Source organism: Schistocerca cancellata, chromosome 1 (genome assembly GCF_023864275.1).
Source record: "Schistocerca cancellata isolate TAMUIC-IGC-003103 chromosome 1, iqSchCanc2.1, whole genome shotgun sequence".
In the NCBI taxonomy this organism is placed as follows: domain Eukaryota; kingdom Metazoa; phylum Arthropoda; class Insecta; order Orthoptera; family Acrididae; genus Schistocerca; species Schistocerca cancellata.
Window position 1 is genome coordinate 378,031,881 of NC_064626.1, and position 27,852 is coordinate 378,059,732.

General features: G+C 39.0%; 1 protein-coding gene across 1 annotated transcript in view; it reads right to left on the minus strand.

Moving 5' to 3' along the window:
- Nucleotides 1-27,852, minus strand: part of LOC126174955 (replication stress response regulator SDE2) — a 47,550-nt gene that overhangs the window by 10,076 nt on the left and 9,622 nt on the right. The window contains exons 3-4 of the mRNA XM_049921425.1: nucleotides 10,459-10,570; nucleotides 273-442 (exon numbers count right to left, since the gene is read on the minus strand). Of these exons, the coding sequence (XP_049777382.1) occupies nucleotides 273-442; nucleotides 10,459-10,570 (282 nt within the window). The remainder of the gene's footprint in view (nucleotides 1-272; nucleotides 443-10,458; nucleotides 10,571-27,852) is intronic.

Here is a 27,852-nt window from a genome sequence, read left to right on the forward strand (position 1 = left end):
CTTCGTGACTCATTTCCTAATTTAATTTCTTCAGCTTCATTTGACTTTTTTTTACTGCACTTCATTATCACTTTTTGCAGAAGAGGTGAACAACATAAATGAATCTGCTTCCATTTACATCTAAGACGACTATTAGGAACCTAACTAACACTACTTTTTAAATAAAAGAGTAACATGTCACACAGTTCGAAAGATAAATTGTGACTCAAAAGTAGTTTTCTCTATACAAAAGGGAGTCCATACACCGTAAATCTCTGCAATGTAGAATTTACCTTGTTCAACAGCATCACAAACTTTTTCTGTTAACACAGATCGCTCTTCTTCATATTTTATGTCCTTAAATTCATGTTTCGGTTCCAAGCACAGTCGTTCAAGTTTCTTCTGCCGTCTTTCTGCTGCTTCCTGTTCCCTCTCTGCTTGCTGAGCTATCCAGTTTTTTAATCTGAAATAAAATCAATGTTAAAACCAAATACACCATTCATTATATGGGTTATAACTTTCCTCTTACACAGCAAATGTAACAATTAAGTAACATTATGTTACAGAAATGTTTCTCGACAGAATATGTAGTAATGCATAATAACGGTACCTAGATAGTAATGGAAAGTTCAGGAATGAATCATGACAATTTCGTTATACCTATATAGTAATACGTAGCACATGAGCTACAAGTATACTTATAAAATTAGGAAAGCCTTTGGATCACACTATGTACAAAATTTGATGAGATATTTGGTACTGATTTATTTCTCTCTTCTAGGTACATATTGACTTTGTTTACTATGAGGAATGATTAAGTGTGACTGCTCTCTTAAAATCTGAAAATTTCTTAACAGATTTAAGATTTAAATTTCCTTTGTACATTATTTTTATGGTGGTAGCAATCTCATGATGGTAGTATGCAAACATATGTCATTACAGTTGGTGTGGATAAACACCGTGCAATCGCACCAGTTCTTTCATTTTGCAAGTGCACAATGACTGCTGATACCTATTGTCTTTCACAATAAAAATGCAGATACCAATATTCAATGCTTTCCATGTATCTGTGGCCAATGACCTAAATATAATGCTACATAGCAAACAGGGAAAATGTAGAAGACTGCAAAGTGCAATTGCAAACAAACAAATACTTTGCAATACTTCTCAGAGACAATATGACATGAAACAGCAACAAATACAGTGAAAATCACCATCACTATGATTCTTTCAGACCTCTTGCTTTAAAACATCCTCTATGACTGTCATGGTAAAAAAAAAAAGTTACAATAAACTACACGACAACTGACAACACATCATACATAAACTGCATGACAACTGACAATACATCAGTATACAGAGCAATTCCTCTCAGCTGTGACTTCTTGTTCCTACCCCTAGGGACCATTATGTTTCTGTTCATGTTACATAAATGACACTTCAGTAATACCTCTGCCGTCTCCTGCAATCATATTTATGGGGATCATTCTGTTCCAATTACTGCTGTCCTGATTTTTCCAGAACATATTTGCAATGAACTAACATGCAGTTACAGTTATATCCCACATTTATACATATGGAGGAGTAGAGAAGGGGAGGGGAGGGCAGGAAGGGGGAGGAGAAAGAAATTATGAGAACAAAATAGCACAGACTTTGATCAATTTAAGGAATTTTCAATATCTTGAACATTTTAAACAAAATTGTCAATACTGGCACAAATAATCTTGCAGAGAGAGTGCCTGCACCTTCAGCACTGTAATAGATGTGGAAATCACTTCCATGTTGCTTGTCTGCATAAATAAACTGAATGAGGACTGTCATTTATAAAATTCTAACGGCAGTAGGGCTAGATATGGTGAAAAGTGAGAAAGGAATACGCCTCAATATCATGGCAACAGCTAATAACAAGAAGAGAAACTGCCTAGGTGAAGAGGCATGTATAAGAACAAAAACTCCACAGAATACAGACTAGCACACACTGAGGAGGAAGCTAAGCTGGTAAACTTTGGTGTGAGGATACAATAGCCATCGGTTCCGATCACTGGAAGTAAATGGCTTGAGACCAACAAGCCCAGCCATTCAAATTCAAATGAACAATTTTAAATGCATAATAGAAGATAAAAATCAAACCCGGGATGGAATGTAACAATATTATGAAAAGGAAAGTCGCTATTCACCATATAGCAGGAATGCTGAGTCGCAGATAGGCACAACAAAAAGATTGTCACAAATAAAGCTTTCAGCCAGTAAGACATTCATCAAAAATAGACCCTCCCCCCCCTCCCCCCCACACACACACACAAACGTGCGCGCGCACACACACAAATGTTCAAATGTGTGTGAAATCTTATGGGACTTAACTGCTAAGGTCATCAGTCCCTAAGCTTACACTCTACTTAACCTAAATTATCCTAAGGACAAACACACACACCCATGCCCGAGGGAGGACTTGAACCTCTTGATCTCATGCCATTCACTTCCAGTCATTCTAAAAGATAGTTACAGTAGTGTCACACCAAAGTTTACCAACTGAACTACATCCTTCATGTGCGCTAGTCCGTGTTCTGAGCTTGAGTGCGGCAGTCTCCTCCGCCTTACCCAGTCTCACAGGACTTGGGGTCGCAACACCGACTTAGGTGTTCTGGTTCTTAAACATGGCTCTTCAACTACAGTTTCTCTTTTATTATTAATTGTTGCCATGGTATTTTTATGTACTCCATTCTTATTTTTTAACACACCTATGCGAATTGCTGTTAGAATTTTATAAATAATATTCCTATTTCATTTTATTTTCTGCTCACAAGCATATGTAAAGGTTATTTTTAGTGCTCTTCTCTTGTTTGTTTTGAGTAATTTGACCTAATGATGGGATCTGTCAGCCCAAAACCAGCCATACAATTGAAGCGGTGATTTCAATGTCTAGTCATTATTGGATATTGTCTTTCTGTCTCACAGTATTTAGACTATACACCTTAAATTTGGTGACCACAATCATGCATTGTGTGTTTTTATGCTGTAAACATTTGTCTTGATTTATATGATTTTTTTTATTGTAACAGAAATGAAAGAAAGAAAGAAACAGTCAATTACTCCCACATAATTGTAATCCACCCACACCATAAAAGATTACTTAAAATGTTGACGATTAAAAATTTAATTCTCTTTCCTGTGAAAGTTGTTCCTTCCTTTTCCCAAGGTTTAAGAATAATTTTGCCGCTTCTGGAAACACAGCAGCTACTATTTCCACAATAGTTCCATTTTTTTTTTTTTTTTTTTTTCAAGTCGACGTATAGTGTTAACGACTGTCCAGATCATATGGAAAGACCAAACATCACACAGTAAAATGACTGTAAAACCTAATGCTATTTCAATATGGTGTGAAATTACATGTTACACTAAGGATGAAGCAATTTCATCAGAAAATATAACAACACAACCAACAGTTTTAGCTTAAACAACATACTGCGATCAGTGATAAGCATGAGTATACCAGTTTTTCTTCAGTCTGCCGCAAAAGGCGAAAACATTAAAGAGTAAAATATTTAGTATTTTTCCAATACCAGAACGTCCATCACATTATTTAATCTAAGCAGGAATTGGGATCATACAAACCTTGGTGAAAGTTGTAAGTATTACATTATACATCCAAAAGAAAAGTGGAAATACAAAATACCTTGCCACGGTTTTTCTGTGCAATGGCCAACACAGAGTGGCGACAGCAATATACAATGAATGTTTGTTACAATTGATACATAAAAAAATGTATTCTTAGAACCAAAAAGGAAAATTTATAACTCAGCTTCTAGTGGTAAGGGCATTCCAAGTAAGCAACAGAAAAACTGCTGTAATATTCAAAGCGAACAGAGCAGTGTCCACAACTAACTAGGTAATACAGCAAACAAAGTGAGGAAGAATATTACATTACTACATGAAGAATTAATGTGGCAACAGGTATCATTGTGCTTTCCACAATTACTTTTACTAGACCCTCCACATTTACATTCCCCAGGAGACCTTTACAGTGTATGGCAGAGACTGTTTTGTATGCACTGTGATGTACCCCACTTCCTGTTCCATTCATGAATGCTTCACATGAAGAACTGGCAAGCCTCCACATAAGGTAAGATTTGGACTTACTGCTAACGTCACATCGATGAGTGAGGAAGTAATACAATGATAAATTCTTCTTGGAATGTCAACTAACAGAATTTCATCAGTATATGAAATGCACAATGCTCTTGTGGCATCAGCCAGTGGAGATGAATGAACATCTCTCTGATGTTTCTATGGTAACTAAACAAATCTGTGAAGTTAAACACTGCTCTTCTTTGAATCTTCTCTATATCTCTACTAAATTTACTTGAAGAGTCTAAGCCTGAAGTGCAATAGCTATGAATCAGTTGCACTATGATTTCTGTAGGTTAACTCTTTTGCAGGTGAATTACACTTCTCTAGTGTTTTTCCAATGAATCAGTCTCAGATTCATCCGTCTTGCTACTATTAGTATGTGGTAGTTTTGCTTTAAATCATGCTCAAGATATATTCTTGAATTTTTGGCTCGTGAATATTTCCTGTGAATAATTGCCAATGGTGCAATAAGACACAATGGATCTTTCTGTCCATTTATACACAATATGTTACATACCTATCCCTGCACCAAGCATCAATCCTCAACAAATCTTTCTGCATTTCACAACATTATTTTCTGGAGTTGTGATTTCCATACATTCAACAGCATCACCCGCAGACATCCTCACTTCACATCTGACTGTCCGCCACATCAAATATATAGTCTGTCCACAATTAAAGTTCCAGTATCAAAATGCTGTAGGAAGAGTATCACTGCTCAGAATGATGTCAAATTTGATCATCATATTATTGACGCAGGGGAAAACACCATGATACAAAAAAAAAATTTTAATGAAAATTTGACCAAACTATAAGCACAATAATATGCACATCAACAGTTGGACGGCACATGCCTGTTCATCATTTCACCCAAGATGCGTAGCTTCACTGTCTCCATGATGGATCATGTACTGCTGATAAAGCTTTTTTACAAGAATGAAAATTGTATGCTAGTAGACCTGCAGAAGTTCTGGACACTCAAGGGTATAGAAAAAGGCATTGGTCCAATGTCAGTTAAGGGTTGGGAGAAAATGATTAAAAAATTCGAAAAGACAGGTTCTTTTGAAGTGGCAGTCTGTCAAAGATGTGACCACAGCACTGCACGGGAGGTTGAGCGATGGTGTGTAAACATCCAGTGCGTGGGAAATTGTCCAAACGTTGGACATGCCCCGAGCACAAAGCGTCAAATACTACGAAACATCCTGCATAGCTATCCACACTAATTCACTCATGTTCAGGATTTGCTTCCTGCTGGCATGCCAGCAAGGCAAATGTTCACTCTGGAAATTCTTGCTCGCATGGAAGTGGATAATGAATGGCCATGGAACATTCTGATGCCAATACACAGAAATACAGGACATGGGCAACGGAAAATCCGCACACACGTCAGTTGGTACCACTCCATTTTGCAAAGGTGACTGTGTGGTACAAGTTGACGGAATCATTTATTGCAGGACCTTCGGAGGAGATGAGTGTTGTGGGTTCTTTAACCTGTACTGTAACTGGCAAACATTATGACAGTCATTTGCTCCCCAACATCATTCCAACCCTTCAACACATGGACACATAGGTAGGATCATTTTTATGCAAGACAATGCTCCTCTTCACACAGCGAAGCCTGTGAAATGACTGTTGCAGAGGCATTTCATAAATATCATAATTATTAGACATGTGACATCTGGCAGTGGGGTTACCTGAAAAATGTGTTCTCTGCTCCAATTATGAACGTAACTGAAATGAACACATGTGTTGTGAAACGCTTTCTGAATGTTACCCCCGAGACACCCTGATCTGTTGTGGAACATATTGTTTCTCGATTTCAACTTATGGCGGAATAAAGTGGGCAGCATATTGGCCATGTCTTTTTCAGTCTCACGACAATCAGAAACTGACGTAATTTTGCTTTTTATGTGTTTTTGGTCTCAAGACAATTGAAAACCGATGCCACTTTGTCTTTTATGCAGTTTTTGGCCCCAAGACAATTAAAAACCAATGTCATTTTGTTCTCTATCTTACTTTTGGCCTCAGGACAATTCAAACCCAACTTTTTCTAGCTGATGTAGTACGACCTTGCCATGGTAGATAGACTTACCTCACTAACAGTACCACAGCTGTTGACAGCCAACTTGTGCAATCGTGCACATTGAACAGTAGAGATGTTGTACTGTGAAACTTAAACCATATCCATCATATTGCAATTCATCTGACATTTGTACCTGACCCCATTTATGTTAATATTCTTAAGTGTCATCTATTGGTCAAATTTTTGTTAAATTCTGTTTTTGTTCCATGACGTTTCCCTCCTGTGTTAATAACATGGTGTTCAAATTTGGCATCATTCTAACCAGTGTTCCCTTTCTACAGTATTTTTAAACTGGAACTTATAATTGTGGATGCCCTGTGTGTATATTAAAGGCAGCAGCAGTAGCCTGATTAACACTTCCTTGTAGTACGTCCAAAGCCATTTTCATATCTGACAGCTACTCCCACTAAGAACAGTGTTCTGAGACCTAGCTGCTTCAGTGTTCAATGCAGTTACAATACTTGCCTTATATTTTGTAGCTTCGTATTTTGTTCACTAACAGTGTGGAACTGTACTGAATACCTTACAGAAGTTAAGCAACAAAATATCAAACATGGTGCAGCCACATACTGCCTTCTGCATCTCCTGGATGAACAAAATCAGTTTAAATTCACAGAAATACTGTTTGCAAAATCCTTTTTTATTCCTGCAAAGGATATTTTTAGACACGGAGAATATCATGAAACAGAAGTGTATAACTATGTGCATCTGTCCAATGAAACTTCTTGAAAACGGGAATTACCCACACATTTTGCCAATTGCCTGAATGGCACAATTTCTCCAAAAACAGACAATAAATGGGTGGAAAGAACTATTACTGTTCAGTTACACTATTATGATAAATCACTGGAAACAACAACAATTTCAAAATATCCAGGAGCAACAATTAAGAGCTACCTGAATTTGAAGGACCCTTCCAAACAAGAATTAGGCTGAAACTCATTATGAGAATAGCAAGGAAATGTCACACATCTCTGGATGAAGTGTCTTACGAGACACTTGTTCAACTGATTCTTGAGAGTTCCTTATCAGTGTGGGAGCCCTAACAGGTAGGATTAATAGAGGAGATCTAATATAGAGCAGCACATTTTGTCATATGTTTATTTATAAACGTAAAATCCAGGGTGGAATAATGACAATTTTATGAAGAGGATAGATTGTTACTCGCCATATAGCGGAAATATTGAGTCGCTTACAGGTGCAACAAAAAGACTACTAAACATGTCAGCTTTCAGCCAGAAGGCCTTCTTCTGAAAAGAAAATATACACACATATTCATGTAAACACAGCTCACACACACAACAGCACTGTCTCTCGCAGCTGGGACCAGACTGCAAGCAACTGTGCATGATGGGCGAAGGAATCTGGGTGGTGGAGGTAAGCAAGAGGTTGGGGCAGGGAGGGAGGATGGAGAGCAGGGTAAGGGTTGAGTACAAAAAAATGCTGTTTGTGGGAATATACTGAGATGAGGCCACAGAGGATTCCCCTTACAACGCAGTACCATCCAGAACTGGAAACAACTATGTCTCATAATGCATTGAATGAGGAATGTCATATCCACTATCCTTCCCACATCTCCCACAGTGGTATTCCATCACCCACCAAACTTACTCAATATCCCCGCGCATCCCTAGAGAACCTGTGTTCCCAACCCTTTGCCTCATGGCTCACATCCCTGTAATAGACCTAGATGCAAGGCCTGTTCCATACATCCTCCTCCCACCATCTATTGCAGTCTGGTCACAAACATGCTGCAACCACAGTGCTTTGTTCTATGTGGACATGACAATCAACAAGCTGACTGTCAGCCTGATTGGCCACCAACAAACAGTGACAAAGAAACAGCTGCACCACGCAGCTGCTGGCACATGTCCAACACAATACTCCTCATTTTAACGACTGCTTCACAGTCTGTGCCATTTGGACCCTTCCTACCACCACTAGCTTTTCTGCATTGCTCAGGTGGGAACTCTCCCTGCAATATACATTCCTGTCATAACCCTCCTTGCATCAATCTTCATTAGTCACTGTCCTTCACCCATCTATCCCCTTCCCTGTTCCCACTCCACAGCTTTCTATTCCACAAGTGCACGCATAGTCTTGTTACCTCTCTTCTTTTCTGCTCCCTCCTCCCCTGTCTAACCTCCCGACTGCACCTAAGTGCCTTACCCTGTCTCCACCTCGCCCCTCTACACTCCCACAGACAGCCTTTTACTGTCCACCACCCATAATCTGCACTCTCTCCTGCTCCCCTCCCCAGCCTCCTCCTTATCCCCACCACCCATCATGCGCAATTGCTCGTAGTCTGGGCCCAGTAGCCAAAGATAGCAGTCGCGTGTGTGTGTGTGTGTGTGTGTGTGTGTGTGTGTGTGTGTGTGTGCGAATGAGAGAGAGAGAGAGAGAGAGAGAGAGAGAGAGAGAGAGAGAGAGAGAGTTGTCTTTTTTGGATGAAGGCCTTCTGGCCAATAGGTAATATTTTTAGTAGTCTTTGTTGCACCTGTCTGCAACTCAACATCTCCACTATATAGTAACAATCTCTTCTTTTCAAAATATTGTTATTATTTAGTACATGTGAGACAGTTACAGAGAGGGATGCTTATCAAAGTAAAATTAAAGACAATACAAGAAAAAAGTTTTGTTTCATGGTGAGGTTTACAATAAAATTCTGACAGAGTACATTACAAGAAGAATCAAGCAACATATTACTTACTTCTGCACAAATCTAGCAAAATTAATCAGAGAAATTGTATGTCCTACAGAGGATTACTAACAGTTATTCTTCTCATACACCTTTATCTACACTCACACCCTGCTAACCACTGTAAGTGCATGGGAAGTACCATTGTACTGCTTACCAGGATGTCTTCTCACTCCATACAGGTGCAGTGTAGTTAAATGACCTGTGTGTACTGTAATTAGTGTAACCTTGTCTTCACAGACCCTATGAGTGATATAGAGGAGGTTTCAGTACTCACCTAAAATCCTCATGTAATGCTGGTTCCTGAAACTACATAAACAGGTCGTTACGGGATAGTTACGGTTTTTAAATTTCTCAGCAACTCTCTCCCATGAATCAAATAACTCCATTCATAAACAAAACAGCAAATGGTGGGAAACAACAGTGGTACCAAAAGCACTCCCTGTCACACATTGTATGATGCACTTGGAATTTGTAATAACCTCATCATGTAAAAACAGTTTCTTTACAATGATAATTATGCCACCATCATAATTGTCTAGCCTATCCCTGTGATATATATTCCAATCTGACTTACATTTCACTGCTATTCACTTCTGATTTCAAACTGCTTTATATTCCCAGTAACGTGTGAGTTTTATTAGCATTAATAAAACACCAATTCTACGACTCTAGCAGGGACACACTAAAATATTAGCATCTCCTCTTCCTGATCTGCCTAATTAATGTAGCTAATCTGTTTCTTTAAAGTTTAGTGCCACCTATAGATTGCTGCATGTAGAGACAGAGCTCTGCCCCTCTAATACAGTGCTGTGTGTCCAGGGGCTATAAGATTAGCCCCCACTATACATAATAAGTCCAGTTTTTATGATAAGGGGTTGTACGTAACACACACATGTCCAAATAATTGTTTCATCATTTATTTTAGCATGAAAAGCAGTCAAACACAGCATTGTACACTGAAATAGTAACCATTACTGCACTATTACTGCATTACCGTAACAAACAATTGCTAAGATTGGCAACAACCAGAAACAGCAAACTAATAGGCCAAAGTCTCCCAAATTCTACTTATTTGAAACAAGGAGGCTGAGATGTCAATAAACAGAAAAGTGTACGAGTAATATTGCGAGTGATACATGACAATGAAGACAAACAATTATTTTATGTTTTACACTGACCACGCTTTTTTTTTTTTTTTTTTTTTTTCAAAACTCGGAATGACCAGCAACAGCAAAACAAAAAAAGAGAACTTTTTTAATCTAATCATATCAGCATTATCATTTCAATCTGCCAAGTTAGTACGACTTTCCATCCACCTCTCATATACACTACAGGTGCACTAAAGTGTGTTTACTCCGATATGATGCAAGCATGAAATACAGCATACTCAAAAACAAATGCAAAACAATAGTATCTAATACCATTTACAACCCTTTACAATCATCTAAAAAAATTAAATTTTTGGTGAGATCCTCAAAGCATCCACAACTGAACAATAAATGCTCTGTAAAATCACATACTACTAACAAAATATAATTTTTGTGTAAAATATCTATGTTTATGTCACCTTTTCTCTTCATTTATATCCCTCAGCCGTCGCCCACTCAGGTCTCTGCATGCCTCTCTATTAGTTGTTTTTTCTATTTGTGCACCGATTGCCCTAAGCATGGATCCAAAACCTATTGAAGAAGAAAATTTATTTTTAACTCTGTATGATAATTGCCTAATTAACAAGAGAATGCATATAAAATCAAACAAAATGTAAAACAAGCAAAAGGCAATCACTCATCTACAGCAGACAGAAACAAATAACAGAAAACAGTATTCACACTAACTTTTGAATTCTTGCCTTTTTCCTAGCAAAAATACACACATTCATGCACACAACCACAAAGACAACAAAATGCACATTCCCAAGCCTGTTGTGAGACTAATTACTGATTATTGATTGTTGAGAACAACTGCCTGGGCTGATGAAGGTGGGGAGACATAAGGGGAAGATGCACAACACAAGGAGAGTGTAGAGGATTAGTGCAAGACAAGTCTTTCAACTGATATAACTCAGCAGCTGGACAACAAGACGAAAGGAAGAAAGAGGGACGAAGAGCTTATAAGATATGTAGAAAGGGAGGAGGGATGGGAGGGGAGAAGGGAAAGGGCGGATTAGATGGACTCCACATACTGAAGGGGGAGGAAGAGTGGTGGAAGTACACGATATGAATGGGGAAGGAGAGGTGTCAACAGAAGAGAGAAGGAAAAAAAGTACAGTGAGGCAGTGGGAAACAGATTGGCGGAGGTTTAGTCTATGGCGATTGCGAGTGCACGATATGCTGGACAGACAATTCTCACAGGCATAGTTCATAGAAGCTTGTGCTGGAAAGAAGTATCCAAATGACTGCACAGTGAAGCAGCTGTCGACGTCATTTTTGCTGTGGTGCGCAACATGTTCATCAACTGGATGGTCAAGACTCATTTGCCACAGTTTGGAAGTGGCCATTCTTGCAAGTCATAGAATGCTGTACAGTAACTGCAGCAAAACCAGTATACAACATGTCTAAATTCACACTTAGCCCTGCCCTTTATTGGACAGGAAAACCCTGTGACTAGACTGTTGAAGGAGGTGTGGGTGGGTGTGTGGGACAGGTATTAAAGCTGGACCAACTGCATGGAAATGACCCTTGGAAAGCAGAATTGGAAAAGGGATGGAAAAGTACATTATGTATGTCAGGTGGATGGCAGAACACAACTTTGGGTGATGTGGGTAGGATTTTGGGTGACATATCCCTCATCTCAGGATACAATGAGAACTAAGAAAGTGGTTGAGATTTGCAAGGCCAGGGTGATATTGGGTGATAAGAAGAGTGCTGGTTGGTGGCTGGTTAACTGGTTTACTGGTGTTGGAGTAGATGGCATGGGAGACCTGTTTGTGGACGAGCTGGAAAAAATAGTGTCTATCAGTAAAGGTTCTGTTATGGTTATCAGTATATTTCCACAACTCCTGCTTTCCACTGCAGAAATTGCATCCCTAGGTGGTGAGGATGTAAGGAAGAAACTTTTTGGCATGGAGTGCATGACAGCTATCGAAGTGGAGGAACTTTTGGTGGTTGGTGCACTTGCTATGAGCAGACGTATCCAGGGAGCCATCTGAGAGTTGGAGATCAATATCTAGGCAGGTGACTTGTTAAGTTGAGAAGGACCAGTTAAAGCAGACTTGTAGGTGATGAGGTTATGGAGGAAAGAAAAAAGGTTTCCAGGGGACATTTGGAAAGGTAGTGTTCCATAGCTGTAAGGCCATGAACATGAGAGATGATAGTGAATAAGGATACTGCATTAACAGTGATCAACAAGAAGTCTAGTGGTAACAGGACAGGAACTGTGGAAAAGAAGTGAAGGAAATGAGCCTTGTCTCGGCTGTAGGACAGGAAATTATGGACAACAGTTTTGAGGTGTTGGGCAACAAAGGCAAAGATGCATTCTGTGGAAGCACTATACCCAACCACAATGGTACAACCTGTAGGGAGACCTGTTTGCAGTCTTTGGGGAGTGGGTAGAAAATAGGAATTTGGGGTAGGGGGTGGTGCTAGTGTAAGGAGGGAGGTGGGTTCAGGTATCAGGTTTTGGGATGGACCTAGGGCTTAGATGAGCTGCTGGAGGTCATTTTGGACTTCAGGAATGGGATTATGGTCATAAAGTTTGCATGCAGAGGTGTCTGAAAGTTGGCGGAGATGTTTGGCTCAATGGAGAGAAACTTAGGAAAGGAAGATGAGGCCCGGTTGGAAGTGACGAATTTCGGAAAGATTACCATGGGATAACTGGAAGGAAAGGGGAAAGATCACAATTAGAGGGAAGTTAGAACTGTTTCAAATGAGGTTCTATATGGAGTTTTGAGTGGATGTTGTCAATGGATGTGACAAAGAAATGTCTCCACTGCAAAGAACAAGTAAAGGAAAGACGGTCCTTCACAAGTTGAGTATGGTTGAAATTAGGTTAGGTACTAAAGATGATTCCTTAACAAAGTACAGAGACTTCTGCATGGATGCAGATAGATTGACAAGTGTTACATGATAGGAATAGGGTGTTTCATGGACGACTGAGCAAGTTTTTGGGGACATGGACGGCCGAATAAGTCAGCAAGGGATGGTCCAGAAGCTATGAGCAGTTGACGGGGAGGTGGGGGGGGGAGGGGGGGGGGGGAGTTGGACTAGAGTGGTAGGCTCTTACTCAGATATAAGAGTAGCTGGAATAGCTTCCTCGAATTGAGCTGGAAATGCTGTTCCAACTGCTGAAAGGCAAATTTCTACTGCAGTGATGGCATTCAAGAAGTTGTAGCCACAGACTGAAAGGATTTTTTGGAAATAGTGGAGGCTGTCATGTATCGTATGAGCTTGGTTTGTATGATTATGAAGGACTTGATTGGTGTGCATGAGGGACTGATGGAATAGGAAAGAAGGAGATTCTTGCAGTAGGATGGGTGACAGCCTGGGATGCCAATTTATTGGTAAGTTCGTTAGGTGGGATACCATGTGACACAAGATTTCAGGACGAGGATGTGCGACTAGAGTTCTGCAAAGACAAAAGATAGTTTTCAGAACTGGCAGAGACAGATAGAGCAGGAATTCATGGTGGGATTATCGGGAGACAAAAGGATGAAAGGATTTACTGAAAAAATTGTTTAAACAGACTGAAAATAAGAAAACTGACAATTCTGGTTGAAGTGTTATAATGGAAATAAATCATAGGTGGTATACAGAAAACCATGCAGAAAGCTAGAAGGAAGCTCAAAAAATGTTTTAAAGAAGCAGGAAGAAATAGGCATGCTCACAATGAAAAACGTTCAATCGCAAATTACACACACAACAGTGAGAAATGCGCTACAGTACAATGTGATCATAAACGAACACAAGCAATCAGCTAACAGTCAAGTTGGGCATCACGAATTGGCAGTGGAGAATATGTTAAAAACAGAAGTGGAGCGAACTGATGTAAGGTGCACATTGTTTGCAGGAATGTGCTGTAAACTACAGGAACACAGTGGGAAATATTAGTTGTAAATATTTCTCTATTCACAATAGGGAGGAGAAAGGTACTCATTCACAAGTCCTCAATTATCAAATAATTTTTAAAGTTCATCTGAAAGACCACACAATAACAAGTGAGGTCACGAGTACTACAAAATTTAAAATAACCAAAATAAGAATAACACCAATAAATTTATTTAGGCAGTATTTTAAATAAGTTATGACACTGTCATATGTCACTGAATTAATAACTATGGTAAGGAACATTCTGGTAGAACGTTAATAATTAGGAGTAAAGGAGAGTTAATAGCTATTGCACATCATGTTTTAGTGGACTGTAAGTCATGAATGAACATGAATTGTTGCAGCCAGCAAGAAATCATAATGGCACAATCCACTTTCTCATGGGTACATCTCATTGGGTAATCACAGCAGATGACAGACCAAGAATATCTGGATTGGAATAGTAAACAATTAAAGCAAAGGTATTATTAATATTATTATGCACTTGCTAAACAATACTGAATCTGCTTGCTTTATTCGTCTCTTGGTTTCTCTCTACAATTTTTACTCCCCATGCTTCTCTCTGGTACTAAATTGGTGATCCCTTGAAGCCTCAGAATGTGTCCTAGCAACTAATCCCTCCTTTTAGTCAGGTTGTACCAAAATTTCTCTTGTCCCCAATTCTCATTAATTACATGACCTACCCATCTAATCTTCAGCATTCTTCTGTAGCACCACATTTTGAAAGCTTCTATTCTCTTCTTGTCCAAACTATTTATCATCCATGTTTCACTTCCATACATGGCCACACTCCATACAAGTACTTTCAGAAACGACTTCCTGACACTTAAATCTATACTCGATGTTAACAAATTTCTCTTCTTCAGAAACGCTTTCCCTGCCATAGCCAGTCTACATTTTATATCCTCCTACTTCGACCATCAGTTATTTTGCTTCCCAAATAGTAAAACTCATTTACTACTTTAAGTGTCTCATTTCCTAATCTAATTCCCTCAGCATCACCTGATTTAATTCATCTACATTCCATTATCCTCGTTTTGCTTTTGTTGATGTTCATCTTATATCCTCGTTTCAAGATACTGTTCCATTCCGTTCAACTGCTCTTCCAAGCCCTTTGCTGTCTCTGCCAGAATTACAATGTCATCGGCAAACCTCAAAGTTTTTATTTCTCCTCCCTGGACTTCAATACCTACTCCAAATTGTTCTTTTTCTTCCTTTACTGCTTGCTCAATATACAGACAGAATAACATCAGGGATAGGCTACAACCCTGTCTCTCACTCTTCTCAACCACTTCTTCCCTTTCATGCCCCTCATCTCTTACAGCTGTCATTTGGTTTTTGTACAAACTGTAAATAGCCTTTCGCTCCCTGTATTTTACCCCTGCCACCTTTAGAATGTGAAAGAGAGTTTTCCAGTCAATAATGTCAAAAGCTTTCTCTAAGTCTACAAACACTATAAATGTAGGTTTGCCTTTGCTAACCCTATTTTATATGAGAAGTCGTAGGGTCGGTATTGCCTCACGTGCTCCTACATTTCTCCGGCATCAAAACTGATCTTCCCCAAGGTCGGCTTCTACCAGTATTTCCATTCTTCTGCAAAGGATTTGTGTTAGTATTTTGCAGCCATCACTTATCAAACAAATAGTTCAGTAATTTTTGCACCAGCCAGCCCCTGCTTTCTTTGAAAATGGAATTATTATATTACTCTTGAAGTCTGAGAGTATTTCACCTGTCTCATACATCTTGCTCACCTAATGTAAGAGTTATGTCATGGCTGGCTATCCCAAGGCTATCAGTAGCTCTAATAGAATGTTGTCTACTCCTAGGGACTTGTTTCAACTTCAGTCTGAACAGTGCTCTGTCAAATTCTTCACGCAGTATCGTATCTCCCTTCTTATCTTCCTCTACATCCTCTTCCCTTTCCATAATATTGCCGTCAAGTACGTCTGCCTTGTATAGACCCTCTACATACTCCTTCCACCTTTTTCCTTTCCCTTCTTTCCCACCTGGGCACTTTATTTTCATACAGACGGGTCTCTCTTCTCCAAAGGTCTCTTTAATTTTCCTGTAGGCAGTATCTATCTTACCCCTAGTGATATATGCTTCTACATCCTTGCATTTGTCCTCTAGCCATTCCTGCTTAGCCATTTTGCACTTCTTGTCAGTCTCATTTTTTAGACATTTGTCTTCCCTTTCGTCTACTCTATTTATCACATTTTTATATTTTCTCCTTTCATTGATTAAACTGAATATCTCTTGTGTTATGCAATGATTTTTACTAGCCCTCGTCTTTTTACCTACTTGATCCTCTGCTGCCTTCACTATTTAAAACTACCCATTCTTCTTCTGCTGTATTCCTTTCCCCCGTTCTTGACAATCGTTCCCTAATGCTCCCTCTGAAACCCCCTACAACCCCTGGTTCTTTCAGTTTATCCAGCTCCCGTCTTGTTAGATTCCTACCTTTTTGCAGTTTCTTCAGTTTTAATCTGCAGTTCATGACCAATGAATCGTGGTCAGAGTCCACATCTGCCCCTGGAAATGTCTTATAATTTAAAATCTGGTTCCTAACTCACTGGCTAACTATTATATAATCAATCTGAAACCTTTGAGTGTCTTCAGGTCTATTCCATGTATACAGTTTTCTCTTATGATTCTTAAACCAAGTGTTAGCTATGATTAAATTATACTCTGGTCAAAATTCAAACAGGCAGCTTCCTCTTTCCTTCCTTTCACCCAGTCCATATTCACCTACTACTTTTCCTTCTCTTCCTTTTCCTACTATTGAATTCCAGTCCCCCATGACTTAAATTTTTATCTCCTTTAACTTTCTGAATAATTTCTTTTATCTCATCATACATTTCCTCTATCTCCTCCTCATCTGCAGCACTAGTTGGCATATAAACTTGTACTACTGTGGTGAGTGTGTGCACCATGTCTGTCTTGGCTACAATAATGCATTCAGTATGCTGTTCATAGTAGCTTATCTGCATTTTTATTTTTCTAACCTACCTGCCCGATTCAGGGATCTGACATTCCACACTCCGATCCGTAGATCACCTGTTTTGTTTCTCCTGACAACGACATCCTCCTGAGTAGTCCCCACCAAAAGATCCAAATGGGGGACTATTTTGCCTCCAGAGTATTTTACCCAAGAGGATTCCATCATCATTTAACCATACAGTAGAGATACTTGCCCTGGGTAAAAATTACGGCCTTAGTTTCCCCTTAAATTCAGTTGTTCACGGTACCGGCACAGTAAAGTTGTTTTGGTTTATGATAGAAGACCAGATCAGTTAATCTGCAATTAATATGAAGCTCACACATTCAGGCAGCTAATGCTGTTATAAATGAACTTGGGTGAAAGAAGGAAATCTGGGAATGTTGGAGTCAAAGGGTCAGTAAAAGTAATAACATTAAAAAAGTGTCCTACCTGTTCCCACAGTATCGTTCTTGGTTCCCAGAATCCCATTACTAAAGGGGAAACAATGAGCCAAAAATAATACACGTGTTTAACGTGAGTAATAGCGTCACAGGTCTCTCAGAAAGAAATGTTCTATAACTTACTTGTCAAACATGCTGAATACCGGTATAGAAAGAAGCACCATCAATCGCAAAAAGTAATTGCAAAAGTATGTTCAAATAAGTCATTGTAAATTTCACATGTGATGGTATCTTGTGAACAATTGGCAAACAGATTATTTTTATGTAGTACAAATTTTTTATGCAGGATTCAAATGCAGCCACAGCAGAAGGGTCAGAATTAGAGTTGTGCACAACACTGGTTTCAGCCTGGCCAGCCCATGTGTCACTTGCTGGCCCCTATGTGTCACACGATAGCTTGCTGGGCTGGCGGAACCATCCACTGCACTAAAGACAGGACGCTTGCAGGTCAACCCATCAGTCTGTCAGCTCACCAGCCTGCTGTACTGTGCACTCTGCTACCAAGCAGTGATCCAGCCTGTTGCATGTGCTGCAGTCCACTGTTTCTGTGGTTACATAGACTTTCCCAGAGTAGTGACTAATGATACTCTTTTTGGGTATACAGCCAGATAATGTAGTCATCTTGACATAATATTTCAACAGACCAACTGGCTGCCATCTTCAAGTGGGTATGCTGATGCACAATCTCACCAGAACTGAGTTTCCAACAGATTTGGCAGCTCCTCTGTATGGAAACTCAGTTCCAGAGAGACTGGGCATCAGCATACTAACCTGAAGACGGCAGCCAGTTGGTTCATTGAAATGTTGTCTCAAGATGACTACATTATCTGGCTACATACCAGAGAAGAGTATCATCACAATTTGCCTATGTCTGCTACATCCTAAAACTTCTGTGGAAAAGATATGGCCCTGACAGTGTACTAGTTTATGCCTAGGGCAGTAATAGATTCATACATTGTGACTGTTAGTGGTTCCGCCCTATTTGAGCAATGTCTTTAGTTCTGATGATGAACAACTTGGATATTAAGAATCTATCCAAAGGTATTCTTTAATTGTTATCGCTATCACATGCACCCTTGTGATCACAAAAAGCACCTACATGAATACTGGAACTGGTTGGAAGTAAAATAAAATTATGAACTGGCACTACTATGAAGTAAGCATGCCCAAATATTCTTCGAAACTGCTGCCCACATGCCCCTGCACATTTAATTGAAATTATAACAAAGGAGGAGAAATATTACAATTTGCAGACAGAGGCAGAATTTAATGCAGCAGAAGTGACAGGGTACTCCTGCGTGATTGAGATGCAACAGGCCAATGGGACTTGTCAATCCCTGGCCTGATGGGTTGTGCTCAACTACAGTGTCCTGTGATTCAAATGGGCTGTCCCTGAGCTGGACAGGTGTGTTGTTGCATATGAGCCCATTACATCATTTTATCTCCATGCTAACCAAAACTCCTTCGTGTAGCTTATTCATTTTGACAACATTGTGAGACACCAAGTCATACTCAAACTATTTTTGTGCTTCATGGTGTGTATCTAGTGACTAACTGAACTACAATTTTTGCTTCAAGCAACCAATTATTATTTGTTATCGACTCTGGGCCACCTTCAGCAATCCACACACACTTGAAGGGCAAGCTGTCAATTTACTAACTGGCTAATAGGCAGTCATAATTTTTTTTCCATTCAATGTTAATGTAACTCCAATACATCTTTTCAAGCAGCATAACTTTCATTTCTTCACATTTTTTGCCTCTTTGCCTACTTCTTTTACTTTCTATAACTTTTTTTTTTTTGCCTGATCTCAACTTGTCTTGTATTCTCTTGTCTTGTATTCTTTTCAAAGTACCCCCTCTTTCTTCCACTTTCCTGATATTCTAATTTGCATTTGTATGGCATTTCATTTTCCACTGCATTAACATAATCCCTGAAGAGGAAAATATTGAATTAATAATTATTTTGTGGTTTGACTACTGTTTGTCACAACTGACCATCTGCAATCTGCACCTTCCTCTTTAAATCCTAATTACAAAATATACAGCCAAAAGGCAGCAACATGTTTCAAGTGCAGTCTGTTTTAGATGAAATGCATTCTTATAACATGAAAATAATTCACTTCATGTAAACATTCTGGTTTCTGGAGTTCAATGGTCACTTCTCTTTCAAGGACTTAATTACTTGGCAATATTCACTAAAAATAATGAAGGCTGTAATAGATCTTAATATAAAAAACAAAAGCAATGTATTTCAAGCATTCAGAACTCAATCTACTTAACCAGTAATTTTTGACAAAAATGACAATAAAAGAGCACTGGGTTAAGATCAAAGAAAAGCCATCAGGTGTGTGTGTGTGTGTGTGTGTGTGTGTGTGTGTGTGTGTGTATTGTTGACACGCCAAAAGCTGTAATTGTGAGAGTCTCTTTTTTTGTGCCTATTGTGGCTCAGCATCTCTGCTATATGGTGAGCAGCAACTTTCCTTCTCATAGTATCGTTACATTCCATCCTGGATTTGCCAGTGTTTCATGACAATAAAAGAGGTTTACAGGAAAAATTAAGTTTCACAGGAAAAACCTAAAATAATCCACTGTCCAAAATAACCACCTCAGGCTAGAAAGATGAGTGGAAGGGAGCAATAACACACATCATTTGCTTGACTTGATTCACAAAGAGAGGCTTGCAGAAAACATGTATGTTACATGCACACAAAGGGTCATGGTATTCGGAAGATGCAAAGACAGCAAACCAAATCAACTATATATTAATTTCAGAGAGACAGGAGTTTCCCCACATCTGACTAGGTGAGTACCAGGCTGGTACCCAAGTCCTGCTTTAGTTACACAATTTGTACATTCCTGGAAAATGTTCGCACTCTTTCATATGAATAACACTATACGCAGAAAGTTGGGGGTGAACATATTCAGTTCTGGAGAGTGATACGCTGTCGGCAGGAAGGAACCCCGTGTGGATGTGGGGCAAAGGTACAAAAAAGTGTTCTGACATAGATACTACAGGGTGTATACATGGACAAGGAAAAATATTCCGGATTTTTCCCAGATTTCTCGGTTAAAAATACACTTTCTCCTGGATGAAAGTACACTTTTTCCATGTTAAGTAACAGTATACTTTTCCTCGTAACTGTAAAACTTATCAATCCTTTCAATGGTTGTGGTACATAACACCAGCGTAGAACTTCCCGGCACTTTAGAAAATGAAAATCAGGGGAAAAAACACGTTTTGGAAAGATGTTTGATGTGCAGCAACATGTATGCTACATATTTTCGAATTACGAAAGTATTAATTCAAATTCGACCAAACACCACATGTTACCTTCTGAAGGATTGAAATTGAGATTGCGATGCGCTTTTGTACGCCAGGCTTAGCTCGTGTCATGCGATCTCACCAGCCGATGACAGCGGATATTCAGAGCATAGGACACGTGATGTAGTCAGCCAATAGCAACATCACTGTTAAGTAGCGCAAACACACAAATAGGAAAAGGTAATGGTTTAAATTAATATACATAGTGCTCCTACAAGAAAAGAAAAGCTTTCACGTTTAATGTTGGTCTCTAAGATTAATAAGCTGCAAGAGAAGCTAAGCTTTTGCACATAATGTTGATCTTTTTTGAGCATGTTACACTTCAAGATACAAATGTGCCAGTAACAAAGACAAATGTTTGACCTTCTGGGCTCGTAAATACTCTAAATGGTCGTCTTCAAAGATTTGATTTTTGAACAAGAGTCAAACGCTCTGTGATTTACGAAATTCATTGGACATTCGCGCACAGAGTTCATCTTGCATAAAAGGAAATTTACTTTGAAAGTAACACTTTTCAAACAACCATTTGGAATACTTTCCTGTGACCTGTTAGAAATAGGTTCGTTTCAGCAGTTGCTAGAGAGTGCCAGATAACAGGCGTCGCCACACTTGCGCAGCTATGACGACGCAGGAAGCCAGTGCGTTCGTACAAGTAAAACATTAAAAGATCTTACATTATGTCAAAAAAGAAACAAGACATTAGAGCATACTCCAAGAGCATGGGAATTTTGTGAACCATACTAAAATGCATAATTCAGCTTAAAGTGCACATTCGTATGTCCAGATTCAGATGTAAATTGTCTTGGAGTACCAGTACTGTATTACCTCATATTTTGTTCTTTATTATGGCATAATGCCACATGTGCTAGAAGATGAAATCGTGAACTTGAAATGCAGCGAACAGTTGAAACTAGCCAATAGTGTGGAATTAAACACTTTGTTTAAAATAAATTGACTGCCTCAGCAGAAAAGATCAATGAAAGTCAAATGTCTTTAACAAACCGACAAAAATGACTTCATCGTTCTGCAAGGCGATTAACACTTGCTGTCAGAAAGGTGGAATAATATATTTTAGCCCTCTGTCATTATGTGAATGTATTTTAATTCACTTGATAGCTCCCAGTCACAGAAATCCATTTTGTTTCATTTGATGTGAGAGCAATAAATGAAGAGGAAACAGGAAGATCACTTAACGTAAACACGGGTTACGTGGAGACTACCACCACCCCACTGCTCTGTGCATCAGCTCCAGAGCTACGATATTTCCGAACTGGGGCAATATTAGACAGTGGCGCTCCCCCTCCCTTGAGTGTTTGAGGTAGGACGCCAAAAATTAAAACAGTTGACTTTTCAAAAATATCTTCATTTTGAGCATACATCTTTCTGAAGAGTCTGATACATAAAACATATATGTTCGAGGGAACATAAGGCATGTCATTTGGTCTTAAGTGTGCCAAAGTCCAGTGCCACACCTCTTCACATAGCATTCTTCCATTGCACGTCTCTGTATTTCGCTCTGTGGATTTCAAACATGTAATATTTTGTAATGGGTGCCAAACTATATTCAGGCCAGTGGAAATTAAAATGCCCTGTGGTGCCTCTCCAGCTAACAGTTGGCCGGTTTGACATCCTGCCCCTCTTAAAAAACATCTCACAATTAGTACTGGATGAGGTTATTTGTAACCGGCAGAACAAGAACTCTTCAGAAAATTTGCAGTCTTTACTGCCTATTAGCTAATAACTTGCTGTTTTGTGTGACATAAAATTAAATATAGGATACATAAAACGAGTAGAGACAAGAGACAAGCACAACAGTACACGTTTCTTCAATCCTTAAGTTTTAGCTTTTTTCTCTCTCTAATCTTGCCACAGCTTCATATGGTGTGCTTTCCTTTCTGGGAAAGAATCTATTACCTCAAAGTTTGTTAACATTTTGCTACATGAAAAGACAAAATGCCGTTGTCTAGTACTAGAAAGCTGTTAATACAAATTCTACCCAAGACTGGTGTGGTTTCTTGATCTGATTACACCTATTTTTTCACTGTCTGCTAGATAAAATGAAATAGGCCTGCCTAATACTGCAGCAATTGTTACACACACCAAATAAATGAGACTGTTTTAGCACAAATTGTCATTTTTATAATTCCTGCCAGTGTCGAAACTTATTCTCTGGTTAACTTCACTAACCCTGCCACAATCACCGGTTTAGTTATCCTGCATTTATTCTCCGGTTACATGAAAAGGCGTTATTACATGTTTGTACAACGCGTTTTCCGCACTACTTCCAGAATAGAACTTTAGTGGCTGATAGCCGGGGACTGTATAACTGGCCCTTAGCAGTCCGGTCAAAAATTTTCTGTCAAAATTTCATTTTCTTGGATACACGGAGAAGACAATACGTAATCTTTGTTGCCTGATCCTGTAAGTCATTTATTTCCACTCTGGTAGTCTGAATCTATGGCATTCACTAGTAATTAAACAAAGCCGATTATTTGCAAACCCAGTCAAACCACATAAACAGCGATTGGCATTCACCAGTTTGGCTTTATTCCACTCAGCTTTTATAGACCCGTCCGCTTTTGTCTGCAGGAAAGTTTATTTCTAGATGCGATGGGGATTCTCCTGGCAGAGACATCACGTATACTATGCTCGCATTCAAAGATAAAGTTATGATTCATTCAGAAATCAACTTAGGATTTGGTCAAAAACCAACAGGGATGCTTTCAAAATCATAAGAGTAATCGATATACCAACATGCGCTGGATGCTAGGTGCTTTGTGAAACAAGGTCTTTTTTCTCAGTAATATGAATTTGGCATCCCTCCCCCAGAGGCAGATACCCCGGTTTGCATCCACCCCCTAGTATCGGGCCTGCTGTGCATGTGTGACTCAGGCACCTTAAGCACACCAGGAAAATTTTTCCGGATAGCATCTGGCTGTTTGCTGCTATTGCTTACACAGCTAACTGCCACACTTCTGGAGCAGAAAGTGGGAGAAGGTACTACTCATACGCGTGTCAACTGCACATGCCCATAAGTTCGCTCGCAACTGCTCGAACGAATCTAATGTCAACAGTTGTTACGTCATGCTCATCAGAGGCAATTTGTTGTTATGAAACATTGCATAGTCTTCCTAAAGCCTCTGACACATTTTGCTGTAGGTAGACACTTGTATGAGCACTGTGTTTTGTTGTTGTATGTGATGCATTTCCTTTGCAACTTAAGTTTTTCTTTTTTCTCTTGTTCACTTTTTATTGCTGCAGGATTATTCTACAGTAGCGATATACAGTAATATTCTTTGTTAGATTATTGGTTCTTACCAGTCAAAGTTACAAAAATTTAACTGAAAACTAAAACAATGAAAAATTCACTGAATTCTAAAAAAGTCCCAGGTTTTTCCCAGTTTTCTCCCGGATGAAAAAATTTCTGGGTTTTTCCCGGATCTCCCGGGTCGTATACATCCTGTACTAATGGTAACCTGGTGGCTGCATCTATGGAAGTAAAACTGCAAACAAATCACAGAAAACACAACCATGCATAGTGCAGTACGAGGTTCAACCACAAGGGACAATTCTGGAACTTGCCAGTATCAAATGGAAGAACGCAACAGATTTGAAGTATTTGATAAAACAATAGAGGAAATGAATGGAAGTTAAACGAAAGACAGGCAGATTTGAAAAAAGTGATTCAAGCAGCAACCAAAAACACACTGCCAAATGTAGAATGTATGAAGAGGAAGTGTTTCAACAATACATGCAAAACAGCGATAGAAGCCAGCATCACAGCCAGAATTGCATGGGTATAGGAGAAATGAAGAATTAGAAATGGGCTACAGGGAGACACAGAAGGAAACAAGTAACATCCTATGAAGAGAAGAAAGACTATACCCGAAGTGCACCGTTGAGAGTATTGGGAACAACCTTAAGGGAAACAACATTCACGAAGTATATGGCACTGCATGCATAAGAAGGGATATCAACTGCGGGCAACAGTTCTAAAATGCTGATGGAACAATTATCACTGGATAAAACGATATATTATGGGCTTGGAAAGAATATTTTGACAACTTACTGAACAGCCCTGAACCAGAAAACAAGCTGTAGACAACTTGCTCTACAACAGCTGAATCTCTTGTAAATGACCCTATATATGAAGCTGTATCCAGTGTTTGAAATGCTGAAAGACCACAAGGCAGCTGGAACTGATGGAATTCCAGTGGAATTGCTGAAATATGACAGGCATAAACTTCCTGAGATATTGTCTCACCTTGTTCTTAAAATTCATTGAGGTGCAAAAAATACGTGATCAATGGAAGGAATATATAATTGTTCCTACACAAAAGAAATCAGATGAATGAATCTGCAGGAATTACAGAAAAATTCCCCTACTTGTCACAGCATATGAAGTACTGTAACGTATAATGTTGCAAAGACTTACCCCCTAAACTGAGGACATAACAGGGGACTACCAGAACAGGTTTTGGATAAACATAACAACAACATTTTGCTTCAGGACCATAAACTAAATGTATGGGAATAAAACATGAACATGCACTGCCTGTTCAGACCTTCAGAGGGCTTATGATTTTGTTCACAGAGAACCAATACGGAAAATCATGTCAGAATATGGAATTCCTGAGAAACTCATCAGCTTGGTCAAAATTTGTGTGGAGAAGGCAGTAAGCATGGCAACATACTGCAGGACATTATCAGGCTGTTTTAAGAACAAAACTGGACTGAAAGAAGGTGGTGATCGGCCTCAACCTTTTCCATGAAAAAGAACCATGAAAAACCAAGCAAGCTACAAATGGAAACATCACATATAAACAACCAAATATACTGGCCTACGCAAATGGTTTTAATAGGAAATAACAGTGATGAAACACACTGTTCAAGAAACTAAATGAAACCACCGTGAAAATAGGTTTAAAAATTAATGAATAAAAAACAGAATACATGGTAAGACAAAGGGAAAACATGAATCCAGAAAACTAATACATCATCATTATCAGGCCAGTGCTCTGCACGAAGCCGAAGCATGGAATGTGACCAAACAAAAAGAGCACCAAACCTATGTCTTCAAAAATAAAGTTTACAGACAAATCAATGGGCCAATATTCAACCATGAAACACAAAGAGGGGTTTAAAGACCCAATGAAGAACCAGTTACGCTAACCAACCACAACCACTGGTAGTGAACATAGCCAAAGTGAGATGTTTGCATTGGTCGGGCCATATTGTCAGAATGGACCCTGGCAGAATAATCTGTACGACAAGAAGACTGAAGTGTCAAGACCCCCTGGATGACCAAGAAGCAGATGGCAAGATGAGGTGGCCTCCAACTGCAGAGTGTCGAGTATCACAGAATAGAAGAAAGCAGCACAAGACAGTAAGAACTGGGGGCAGACAGCGAGAGCGGACCACAGCAGTATGGGATCATAATGTCCCAAAGAAGCCAACAGAGTGAGTGAATATGAGACTTGGATCACACTGAGTTATGTCTCACATACCAATACACATCAAAATTAATCCCAATAAATAACAGAAAATATTGGGCTGAAACTGTCATGGATTGATACAGCTGTAGATACACATCAGAAATTTAGTTTTGTCACTGTCCACAAGAGTTAAGCCAATAACAGCAGCAAGTTTTTGAATTATGTGTAATAAATACCATCGCCGTGCCTAACATTTGTAATTTACATTACTCTTAGTATTTATGAATACGAAAAGTCTCCCCTAGAAAAACTGCTAGAAGCAACATTCATCATCAAATAATGAGAGCTTTATCCTAGGGTTCTATTACACCCAATAAGTACCTGCAGTAGATGTGTGTTCTGCTTCTCATTAGGCACTAACAATTAACATTTATGCAAGCGACACAAGTGACTTGATTTAGATGTTCAATTTGGTTTTACCAAGGAGGTTGTATTTATTTATTTTTTTTTTTAATTCCATCATTCTAATATCAGTAATTTGGTTTTTAATGGGCAGCTCTGTGCAATGATCTTGATTTGTAAACATTCATTCGTTCTAAGATTATATTACAGACACACCATAAAACAATCACTCAAATTTGAACTCTCACAGAGGTTAATGAAAGCTGTAAGACCAAAACTACATCTTCATCGGGTCTGTAGGTACAGTAAACACTCCATTCATCTAACAAAATCTCTTTTCCATTCAGGATTCCCTAAATTCTTCAGAACTTATGATTATTTGTAGCACTCTATAATTTCAATTAAGCTACCTTTTAATCAGTTTTAAAGCTACCTGGAAGCTGGTTCATGTTCCTCAATTGTGATCATCTGAATGCCATCAGCTGATATCAAAATTAGTAACTTACACTTATTCTCAAACCACACACTAAAATACTGGAATGCCTGTAAGCCTCAATGGCAGAAAGATGCACCAATTCAATGAAACCTATAATCCCCATTGAATAAAATCAGTAACAGAATTGCTTCTGAAAGGAGAGTTCTGTATGTTTTTTTCAGCGATGTGTGTGTGTGTGTGTGTGTGTGTGTGTGTGTGTGTGTGTGTGTGTGTGTGTGTGTTATGTGATATCACAGAAGGGCTTCATTCCACATCTATGTTCTGAAACAAAGGATAAATGTTGATCACAAAGAACTGAGGAACTATGGCATCTAATAAGATCTTACGAAGTTAAGGTTGTTTGTTAACAAATAAATTATTATTCTTGTCTACAGTTTTATTATATTCAACTACTCAACAACAATCTTCAAATCAGAGAGGACAGGAACAGATGAGATACTACATTTTCCTGTCACAAAGTCCATTATTTTGTGTATTAGCATGCACAAAGGGAAACAAAAATGGGCAAAGTCTTGAGAGAAAACACAGAGACAGTAAGACCCAAGTATGACCTGACAAAACGCAAGTGATAAACAAATACAAATGAGAAGAATAAAAACAATAAAAACGAACACACACACACACACACACACACACACACACACACACACACACACACACACACAAGCCCACAAGCACAGGAAAGGGTTGATTTTACATTGGTGCTGTTGATCGATGATGGTGGGTGATTATAACTAACTAATTATACCTAAAAACAAAGATGATGTGACTTACGAAATGAAAGTGCTGGCAGGTCGACAGACACACAAACGAACACAAA